General features: G+C 33.7%; 1 protein-coding gene across 7 annotated transcripts; it reads left to right on the top strand.

Annotated features, from left to right (window-relative positions):
• The first annotated feature begins 939 nt into the window (after positions 1-939).
• Positions 940-11504, top strand: LOC107955834 (uncharacterized). Of its 7 annotated transcripts, none has more exons than XM_041081504.1 (15): positions 940-2193; positions 2645-3127; positions 3542-4249; positions 4654-5487; positions 5625-6089; positions 6927-7298; positions 7405-7914; positions 8030-8456; positions 9312-9359; positions 9517-9613; positions 10047-10098; positions 10329-10461; positions 10561-10636; positions 10917-10973; positions 11133-11504. In XM_041081504.1, exons 2-8 carry the CDS (start codon positions 2804-2806, stop codon positions 8081-8083), a joined length of 3267 nt encoding a protein of 1088 aa, XP_040937438.1. In that variant the 5' UTR covers positions 940-2193; positions 2645-2803; the 3' UTR covers positions 8084-8456; positions 9312-9359; positions 9517-9613; positions 10047-10098; positions 10329-10461; positions 10561-10636; positions 10917-10973; positions 11133-11504. The 7 variants fall into 7 exon arrangements, with proteins under 7 accessions (XP_040937438.1, XP_040937443.1, XP_040937439.1 ...); XM_041081509.1 differs by having other exon boundaries at positions 10034-10098; positions 10561-10622; XM_041081505.1 differs by having other exon boundaries at positions 10034-10098; positions 10926-10973.
• Positions 11505-11792: the final 288 nt, after the last annotated feature.

The following is an 11792-nucleotide window of genomic DNA, read 5'->3' as shown; positions in this document are numbered from 1 at the left end:
GTTGCAATAACCTTCTCCACTATCCTTGCTTCCTTGAGCTGCTCTCCAAGGAGCCTAATGCTGTTAACCACAGCCATAATCCTGTCAGAGTACTGCTTGATAGTTTCTTCTTCCTTCATCTTCAAATTCTCGAAATCTCTCCTTAAGTTCAGCAACTGTTGCTGCCTTGTCCTCTCTGTCCCTTGAAACTCCTCTTGCAACTTGTCCCAGGCTTGTTTTGGTGATTCACAGGCCATAATCCTTGTGAAAATCACATCTGACACTGAGTTCTGGATGCAAGACATGGCTTTGTGCCTCTTGGTCCTCTCATCAGCATGCTGCCTGATTTGAGCTACTGTTGGATTGCCTCTAAGTGGCTCTGGTTCAACATCTGAGTTGACTACCTCCCACAGATCGAAAGCTTGTAGGTAGGTCTTCATTTTAACCACCCATATGTGGTAGCCTTCTCCATTGAAGACTTGAGGTGCAGCTGGTGAAAAGCTTGATGAAGCCATGAATTTGTATAACAGATCCCTTAAGAAATAGGCTCTTGATACCAATTGTTGGAGCTAAGTGCAACAAATAGCAAGGTTCAACAAAAAGCTTGCCGAGCAAGAATCGAGACTTGCGGCAGAAACAAAGAAGAAAAATGAAATAAATTTTAAGCAAAGCTAAAATAGAGAGTATATGGATGAAATCTTGATTGAATTCATTCATATTTTTTTAAAATGGCATAAAGCCTATTTATACAAGCTTACAACTTAACAACTTAGTTGGAATACAACTAAGTTTCATCATTACATCCACTTAAAATAAATCACCACCTACTACACTAACAAACTTAGTTGGAATACAACTAAGTTACATCATTACATCCAAATAATAATAATAATAATAATAATAATAATAATAATAAAACATGTGATTGCTACATGCTAACCATTGCTTCAATATGTTGAGATATGCTTGTGGTTTTGGTCTAATTAAAGGAGTCAACACCATGAAAGCAGCACGAGATAGGCTGTTAAAAATGATGAGTACCCTCAAAGAATCTTGTTTGTTGCTTGATAGTAAAAGTACCAATGAGGAGTACTTTGATGTGCATGATCTTACTTATATTGTGGCCAAATCAATCGCTTCAAAGGACAATCGAGTGCTTGCTTTAACGGATGAGGACGAGGACGAGGATGAGGATGAGGAAGAGGATGTTGTAACAGATTGGCGAAATGGAGAGTCAATGAAAGAGTGCAACAAGATTATTTTGCAGCATCCTAATATCAACAAGCTTCCTGACCAGTTGAATTGTCCGCAGCTTTTTCTTTTCCTTTTGTTTAACAAGGATCTCTCCTTGACGTTGCCAGATAACTTCTTCAAGGAAGCAAAAGATCTTAAAGTCTTAGATTTGACTGGCGTGCATTTTTCTTCTTTACCTTCATCAATTTGTCTCCTAACTAGCCTCAGTACACTGTGCCTAGATCACTGCAATCTGGGAGATAACCTAACCATTATTGGAGCGCTCAAGAACTTAAATGTGCTTAGCCTTTCGCAATCTGATATCAAAATTGTACCCAAGGAAATTGGGCAATTGTTGAAGCTAAAGTTGTTAGATGTAAGTGGCTGTACTAAACTCGAAAAAATATCAGCTGACGTCTTGCCACGTTTGTCAAAATTAGAAGAATTATATATGGGTGGCACTTCTATTCAATGGGGACAACCCAATGCTAGTCTTGCTGAACTGAACACACTGTCTCATTTGTCCACTTTAGAAGTTCAAATTCCGGACGCCATGGCTGCTCCAGAGGACTTCTTTAAAAGTTGGAAAGATACAGGATTTGCATAGGAAAGGAATGGGAGCGGTTTGGCAACTACCAATATTCAAGTATCTTAAAACTCAAATTAAACACAAGCATTGACGATTTGGATCATGGAATTAAGAAGTTGGTAAAGAGAACTCAATATTTAGAATTGGAAGAACTGAAAGGTGTGAAGATTGCACTGAAGGAGTTAATAGATGAGGAAAGGCTATCACAGTTGCAGAATCTGCATATCCGAAATGGTTTGGATATTGAATCGATCATTAATGATAAAACTGAATTTCCTCGATTGCAGTCCTTGACATTGCAGGGTCTTCCTCAACTCGTTAGCTTTTGCTCTCAGGACAAAATCGATGCTACCTCATTGCCTCAACTTGAATTGCCACTTTTCGGAGAAAAGGTATATATAACTTTATATCTTTCTAGTTGTTTAGTTATGTGAGATTGTTTTTTTTTTTTTCCTTTTTCTGATCATATAATAGGTTCTTCAGTCTCCAATACTCTCAAGATATTTTATTTTTACTAGAATTTATCTACTATATGAAACTTTTTATTGGTTGGCAAACTTTATTTTTGGTTTTTTGAGTTATTAACTTGTCTGTATTGTGTATTCAACAAGTATGTTTTTAAAAAAAAATTAGTTTTTTAGAAAAAATTATGACATGTTTTGCAATTGGAAGCATGTCACCATTAAAAATCATTCCGGATACATTAAAATTCCAAACAGGTAATTTTTATTGTATTTGGTAATTGCAAAATAGGATTATAAAGTAAATATTCCTTTAACTATATATATACATTTTTTTGCAATATTTATTTGAATTTAGACTTAACTATGTGTATGGTTGTAGATATCGTTCCCTTCCTTGGAGAAATTGCACTTGTCATCGCTTAATGTTACAAGGGTATGGCACAATCAGTTGTCAAATGTATCTTTTTGTACTCATGAGAAGTTAACCACATTGAAAATCGAGGGTTGTGGAAACATAAAATACCTATTATCATTTTCTATGGCTAAATATCTAGTTCATCTCAAATACTTTGGGATAACTGCGTGCAACTGCTTGAAAGAGATAATTTTTTTGGAGGATATAGAAGAAGAAACTCAGGCTACCATGGCTTTATCATTATTTCCTCAGTTAAAGTCCTTAGAGCTAAAGGATCTTCAGCATTTGAGTGGATTTTGTTCCAACTCCCAAAATAAAGTTATTGAATTTCCATTCATGAAGTCAATGACGATATACAACTGTCCAAATTTGGACGGTTTCATTTGTAGATATACAAGGGAAGGGAACCGACGAATCTCTAGTCAAGGTGATCTGTTTGACAATAAGGTGGGTTAATTCTTAATTTTTAGGTTTACTCATTTTCTCCTTGTTGGCTTTGGCTTTAATGGTATAGTGGAAAGAAAATTGAAAAGATGGATATTTTAAGGAGTAAAAGAAGAGAAAGATAGAAAACATTTATTTTTCTTTCTTATATAGTGTGGTTGATAAGAAAGATGAAAAAATTAAAAGAAAAAATGAATTTCTTTTTAATCATTTCGTGGTACAGTTGAAAATGAGAGGAATGAGAATGAAATTTTTGAAAAATGCATATTTTTAGACTAACAAGAATCTCTCTCATTTCAATCTGGAATAATTTGTTTTTAAGCATTAGAATGAAAATTTTATTTATTTTCCACAAACCCGCACAATAAATGAAACAAACAGCTAGCCTCTAATTTCATTATATTGGCATGAGTGCAGGTTGCATTTCCCAGTTTGGAGGAAATGAGTATTTGCTACTTGAGAAAGATGAAGATGATATGGCGGAACCCACTTCCACCAAATTCATTCCCCAAACTACAACAATTGAGAGTTAAAGGATGTGATAAGTTGTTAACCATTTTCCCATCTAATATGCTGACAACATTTCAAAGGCTGCACCGTCTAACTGTAAACACTTGTGGTTCCTTACAACAAGTATTTGAAATCATGCATGATGAAAAAGAAACCGCTTTGCTTGCAACCGCTCAACTAAGAGAATTGCATATTGGAGGATTACCAAAGTTGAAATATATTTGGAAAAATGATCCCAAAGGAATTTTTTCATTTAAAAAAATCTGTGCAATATCTGTTTTGGGCTGTCGAAGTTTGAAGAATGTATTTCCAGCCTCAGTAGCCAAAGACCTACCACAACTTGGTTATCTTGCAATATCCGATTGTGGAGTGGAGGAGATTGTTTCCAAATTAGAGGAAGGATCAAATTCGGAAATAGCCGTCAATTTCAAGTTTGATCAACTATACGCCCTTATGCTTTGGAGGCTACCAGAATTGAAATGCTTCTACCCAGGTAAATATACTGCAAAGTGGCCAATGTTAAACAAGTTGGAAGTAGTTGAGTGTGGGAAAATGAAGATCTTAGGTACACAACTTGATTCCCCAATCCATCCACCGCTTTTTTTGGTTGAAAAGGTATGAATCCTCTCACTCCCACTCTATATATTAAATTGTTTTAAAAAGTACATTTTTTTTACTCTAATGAACAAACAAAAGAAACCCTCTTAAATTCTAAATCCCGACCCTAAACCATAAATCATAAATCCAACTATGAACTCTAAAATCTACAATCTTAGATTAAACTCTAAACCATCAATCTTAGTTTACTATTATTGTTGGTTGAAATATTATTTTGAAAAATTAATTTACTGATGAAGAGAGTATGATATTAATTAAGAATTTTCTGAAAATATATGATGTTTCATCTATGTAACAGATGCTATTCTTTCTGTGTGCACTTTTCTTCTCATGACCATTAGTAATTCTTAATTCAAAGATGAACATATTGACTCCTAAATTGTTTTCTGATTGGTTTTCAGGTCATCCCTAAACTACAACATTTGACATTAGATAGTGATTACATTGCAATGATAAGTGATGGTCAATTTTCAAGCAGCCTTTTTCATGAAATAAAAGCTTTTCAAGTGCATGGCCACGGTGCTAAATCAATTGATTTCCGAATTTCTTTCCTTGAGAGATTCTACGCTCTTGAAAACCTTACCATCTCTTATTATGAAATAAAAGAGCTATTTTGTACTGAAGGAGATACCGGTAATGAGGAGATGTATGCTGGGACTTTGTCAACAATTAGAAACTTAAAATTGGTAGCTCTTAATAATCTAAAAGATTATTTATGGAAGCAATACGTACAGGTGGACCACATTCTGCCCAAACTTGAGACTATTGAAGTTCACGATTGTTACAATTTGATCAGCTTAGGATCATCCTCGGCATCATTCCGAAATCTCACCACATTGGATGTGTGGAATTGCGAAGCTATGAAATACTTAGATACATGTCTAGCAGTCCAAGGTATGGCCCAACTCAAGAAGTTGATGGTAAAAGACTGCATTTCAATGACAGAAATAGTTGCAACTGAGGGAGATGAAGCAACTTGTGACATTATTTTCAGCAGGTTGAAAAGTTTGGAACTTGTGAATCTACCGCGACTTAAGAGCTTTTGTTCAGGCAACCACACATTTGGATTCCCATGTTTAGAGGAATTAATAGTGAGTGGTTGTCCTGAATTGGAGATATTTTGTAAGGGAGTTTTAACTAATCCACCATTATTGCAAAAAGTAGAGTATGGAAATGATAATGGACATTGGTATATTGACCTTAATAACACTATACAACAAATGTATTCAATAAAGGTATTATTGTATATTCCTTTAACTTAGCTTTGGTTATTCTGGCTTATTCCATAATATCATTCTTTCTTTCATATGGTTTGGGTTGGGTTCGTTATTGTATATTCCTTTAATCCTTGTTTCGTTGTTGGATTTTGTAGGCTGGGTTCCAAGCTATCGGGTATTTAGTCCTCTCAGAATTTTCAAAGTCAATTGAAATATGGAAGGAGAACATTCATGGAAGTTTAGATTTCAAGAAACTTAAGGTTTTAGAAGTTTATAAGTGTAATAGCATGACATACATATTTAGCGTTTCCATGGCTTTAGATCTTGCGCAACTAGAAGACATAAAAGTGAAACAATGCCCTATAATGGAGCAGATTATCAAAAAAGGAGCAGAGGAAACTGAAATGGTTACACTCTTGTTACCCATGCTTAAGAAGATAAGACTTGAGTCATGTTCAAGGCTGACAAGTTTTTGTATGGGAAGCATTACCCTGCAATGTCCGTCTTTGTATGAAATTGCAGTAGATGATTGCCCAAAGATGTATGCACTGGCATCTAAAAGGGAGCAAGAGGATATAGAGGTAGTTGGCAGAGAAAAGATACCCTTTTTCAATCATAAGGTTAGTCTCTTCTCTTTTGTTTAGTGTTTTAACTTTTTAATTTATTTGGGTGAAAATTTAAGTTAAATTAATAGAATAAGAAACTAGAGTACATAATTTCTACAGATAGAAACTAAAAATGTCTTATGTTAAAGACTGTTCTAATTGAATGTTATAACTAATATTGTAAGGGTATGTTCTTTTTTTTTTGAATAAAATTGTAAGGGTATGGTATGACAATGCAAAAATGTAATAAATAGTAGTAAAGCATAAACGGGAATGGAGACTAGAGATTGTTTATGCAGTTCAGTTAAACAACCTATGTCTTCGGCCTTGATCAGAGAATTAAATCTCTATACAAACTCTCAGTACAACACTTGGTAACAATTCAATCTGCCCAAGCTCACCTAGGATAATTACAGCCTTAATGTCATACAGTTTGTTTGCACTCACCTTCCACTCCAATCTTTCCTACAAAGGCTAGAAAACACACTCCCAGAGTATGAAAAATTTGAAAAATCAGACTCTACTCAAAGGTTCCTGATATCAAATAGAATAGCACTTCAGTCAGTTTTAAACTCTGAAGGATCCAACTTTTAAAGACGTGTAGAATAGACTGCCTCATCTCAAAATTTGATGAATATCTATATCCCTTAATCACTTCTTTTTTTTTTTTGGTAGAATCCCTTAATCACTTTTTTATCCTCAATTAAAGATCATGATTATCGCAACTTAAGGAAAGTCTACAAGTCCGACCCTTGAAAATATCTAGTTTACTTTTACTAGATTATCCGATATTTGATGCTCAATCTCGAGATAAATACCAAATAATTCATGCAATGAGGATTGTGTCTGCAGGTTTTGTGTGCCAACTTGCAGTACTTGGAACTTTCATCAACTAACATCAAAAAATTATGGCCTGATAAACCAGACAGGGCTATATCCTCTAATGTTCTGAACTTACAAATCTTAATTGTGAAGGGTTGCCACAATTTGGAATATCTATTCCCATCCCTTTTAGTAAAAAAATTTGAGCGGCTCCATCAACTTAGCCTTCTTGATTCCAAAAACATGGAAGAAATAATATTTACAGATGGATTAGCAGCAGGAGAAGGGATACCGATTTACGTGTTCACTAAGCTACAGATACTGGAGCTCATTAGGCTTCCAAAACTAAGGACATTCTGCCATCAAGAAAACTCAGAGACCAATACTCTTTTCAACCAAAAGGTGGTATTCTTCTCTCTCTTTTTTTTTTTTGTAGTGATATTACTTTTCATATCTATGTAGAATTCTAACTTGTTTTCCTCGTTAACGACTTAAATAATTCCCGCAGGTTGCGTTTCCTAGTTTGAATGATTTGAGAATTGTAGGCATGGGAAAGTTTAGAAAGATATGGCACGATAAACTCACTATGGGTTCATATCATGAATTAACCTTCCTTATGGTGGAACAGTGTGACAGACTTTCGAATATTTTACCATTTGATATGGTGGAAAGACTTGAAAAACTAGAAACTCTGCAAATATTGGAATGTGAGTCGGTAAAAGAAATAATTGGACTTGCTGACGGTCATGAACTCAACTCAAATGAATCGATTGAGCTCAAATCAACCACCAAGCTTGTGTTTCCTAAAATAAGACAGCTGATACTTCGTAAGCTACCCAAATTGATTGGTTTCTACTCCAAGGTGCATACTACAGATTGGCCATTGTTAAAACAATTGGAGGTGTGTGAATGCAGCAAGGTGGAGACATTCGCGGGGGAGTATATCAACTTTAGAGAAACACAAGGAGAGAGCCAACCCGTTCTCTCTGTTCAACAACCCCTATTTTGGGTCACTAAGGTAAGATCTCATAAAAGAAATTAAATAAAAGGTCAATCTAAAAATTTGCATATTTTATCATTTACTTTAGAAGATTTGCATTTATTTAACATATATATGTTTCTAAATTTATCAGGAAACATTCCCCAATTTAGAAGAATTGCTTTTGGTTGGGAATGGCAATATATAGGTATGGCATGGACAAGGAGCAGATCCGAAACAATATTGTCCCAAACTAAGAAAGTTTGATTGTCCTGAAACATGAGTTACTATCTCAGATTGTTTCATTTAATCATTGCCAAATCTTGAATACCTTTCTTTTGGAAAAGGACTACCTTCAATGAATTATTGACATGTGAAGGAGTAAGAGATGAAAACTAGCATGCAGGAACACTTGCTTGCTTGAAGGTTAATTATGAGATTTGTGTCCAAAGAAGAAAATTTTCACAAAGGGACAGTTAAGTACACCAATGGTGCTTGGAGTACAAAATACTAAAGGCGAATATGTAGGGCGTTGGGAAGGCAACCTTATTGCCACCACTCAGCAGTTGTTTATAGAAAAGGTATGCATAAATTTAGAAAAATTGTATGTTGGTTTAAATGGATTAATGCACACCTTTGAAACTTTTATAACGGCTTAAGGGATTAATACTCACACTTGCTACCCTATAATTTATAATTATTTATTTTTATGGTTAAAATATGTTAGAAGTTCATGAACTCTTCACAAATTTGAAATTTAGTCCTTGTACCTTTATTTTCAAGAATTTAGTCATCTACTTTTTATATTTCAAAAAATTCAGATCTAATTGTTAACATTGTTAGCTTTTTTTATTTTGTTGGTGTAACATTTTGAAATTTTAAAAAAATACTCACGACATTTGTAAACTTGCTATGAATTTGAATTTAACAATATAATTTTAACAGTTTTAATAGTTAACCTAAATTTTAAAATCCAAAAAGTGGAGGAATTAAATTCCTTATAAAGACTAAATTTCAAATTTATAAAAGAGTGCAGGGACTTGAAAGTTCATCAATGACTTTGCATACAAGTTTACTGCAAAGGCTGCAAAATTTACACGTTTTCATTTATGAATAATACACCTATTTGTATGAGATACATGATCGAAACGAAGCTGAATATTAAGATATAGAATCATTTCAAGGTTTGGAGCTTACCAAATAGTGACAGAATTAAACATTCCCTTTGAGAAATCGAATGCCCTCTTCTTTTTTCCGTATTTTCTAGGAAACCAAATTACTTAAAAGTTTTGTTATTCGGAGATCAAATTATAATGTTTTTTCTGCTACATAGGGGAAGTATGAAAAGAAGGGGAGTTCGAATCGGGATAGGTAAGGGAGGTGGGAGGTAGGGAAGATTAAATTATTTCTAATTGCGTTATTTGTGGTGTTTGCAGATGGGAGATCCATTGGTGAATGATAATCAATAGAGACATTTTTCTAAGGTAAATAAATCAATATTTAACTCTTTTTTTTCCTTCTTTCAATTTGTATTTGTTGTTGATGGTGTCAAAAAGGATGCGAAGATTAGATTCCACGATAAATTTTGATTTATATTTTCCAATATCGTAACCAAGAACTGTTTTCTTTGGATATGTATAGGTCACTCATCGTTTTACTACCCTTGTCTTTGAAGTGCATTGCGAATAAGGGACATTCTCCACTTTGACATCAGAAGCTGCTTGTTAACAATTGTGAGGTGAGATTTCAAAAATCTTTTGAGTAAAAATAAACTCTACTTCTTTCCCTAGTTAAACTCTTATAAGTAAATTGATAAGTTTTTCCCTCAAATACTACTTTTGTTACAACTGAATTAGTGAGTTGTACTTATTTAATTGAGAATGAACATTGTGAAGAGTTGAGAAAATGATTTAAGAGGAAAAAGGCCAATCTTATGACCACTAGGGGCACTGACATTATTTTCTTGGGATAGAAAGAAACAGCTCAGAGATTTGCTTTCCAACTCTTTCCATTGGAAGGTGGTATCCCATTTTTGTTTTCTTGTATCATTGCTTTCTTTCGTTTTTCTTTCTTTTTTTTTTGTTCATTTTTCTTTGATATTTGATTCCCTATTCTTGTTGTACTACTTGGTTTTCTCTGGCAAACTAACCTTACTTAGAGGAACATAGCAGCATGGGTGTGGAAAACTGGAGAAAGATAAGGCACAACCAATCAACTAACTGTGTGAGTCTATAGCTTACCTATGTGTTTGATTGAAGGGAAAAAACAGAACTTTGGAATACTTTTTTCCATTTTTATATAAGGGGATGAATGATGAAATTACAGCGGATGCAAATAATAAACATGCCAACAATTTACATGCACTCAAGCAGTGACAATCACTCAATCCATTACTATGGAAAGAGCCTTAAATTTTTATTTTCCTAAACTTATTACATCCTTCTACTTTATAGGCTATTCATATTGAAGAGTTTCAGCTCAAGGATAAATGCTACGGAAAGGCCAAAATTGAAGGAAAAGTGGAGATAATTTGCTTTAGAAAAGTATGAGTTTCAAAGAATCACAAACATGATTGTGTTTCATAAGGTATGAGTGTTAAAAATATCCTGCTTTTAGTAATAAGCTTAAGCATAAAATGTAGTTTAATGGCAGAAATTGATTATTTCGCTTTTCATTTTGGCGCAGTTGCTTTATAAAGAGTTATGGGAGATGCCCTTTCATTGCAGGTTGTATTGCTCTCTGCTAGAGTATGTTGTTGCCGGTTAGTTGCAGCCATATTCATTGATCTAATATGAATTATTGGTAAATTTTACTTTAATATGACTCAATTTCATAATATCAATTTACAAACAATCAATTTAACATTTTATAGAATTAAACATTCCCTTTGAGAAATTGAATTAAACCTATTTGGAGATTAATTATAAGGTCTTTTTCTGCTACATAGGGGAAGTATGAAAAGAAGGGGAGTTGGAATCGGGATAGGTAAGGGAGGTGGTAGTTGGGGAAGATTAAATTGTTTCTAATTGAGTTATTTGTAGTGTTTGTAGATGGGAGATTCGTTGGTGAATGATAATCGATAAAGACATTTTTTCAAGGTAAATAAATCAATATTTAACTCTTTTTTTTTTCTTTCTTTGAGTTGGTATTTGTTGTTGATAGTGTCAAAAAGAATGCGAAGATTAGGTTACACAATAAATTTTTATTTATCTTTTCCAAAATCGTAATCAAGAATTGTGTTATTTGAATATCTATAGGTCATTCATCGTTTTGCCACCTCTATATGCACCTCCACATATTTGAACCCTTGTCTTTGAAGTGCACCATGAAGAAGGGATGTTCTCTACTTTGACATCAGAAATCGCTTTTTAACAGTTATGAGTTGAGATTCCAAAAGCCTTTTGAGTAAAAATAAACTTAATTCCTTCTATTGATGTTGTGAATATAATTAGATAAGTAGCGTTAGAGTATATATTAAACTCTCCTTTCCCTGGTTAAACTCTTATAACTAGTAAATATGTAGGATATTCTCACGAGCAAATTGATAAGTTTTTCCCTCAATTACTACTTGAATTAGTGAGTTATACTTTTATTTAATTGAGAATGAACATTGTGAAGAGTTGAGAAAATGATTTAAGAGGACAAAGGCCAATATTATGATCACTAGTGGCACTGGCATAATTGTCTTGGGATAGAAAGAAACAGCTCAAAGATTTGCTTTCCAACTCTCTCCATTGAAAGGTGATATCTCATCTTTGTTTTCTTGTATCATTGCTTTCTTTCATGTTTTTTTTTTGGGTTTAATTTTCTTAAATATTTGATTCCTATTCTTGTTGTTCTACTTGTTTTTGTCTAGCAAACTAACCGTGCTTAAATATATTTTAATAAGATAAAATTAATTGATCAATCATTCTTAA

Source organism: Gossypium hirsutum, chromosome A11, assembly GCF_007990345.1.
Source record: "Gossypium hirsutum isolate 1008001.06 chromosome A11, Gossypium_hirsutum_v2.1, whole genome shotgun sequence".
NCBI lineage: Eukaryota > Viridiplantae > Streptophyta > Magnoliopsida > Malvales > Malvaceae > Gossypium > Gossypium hirsutum.
This window is presented reverse-complemented; position numbering and strand designations above follow the sequence as displayed.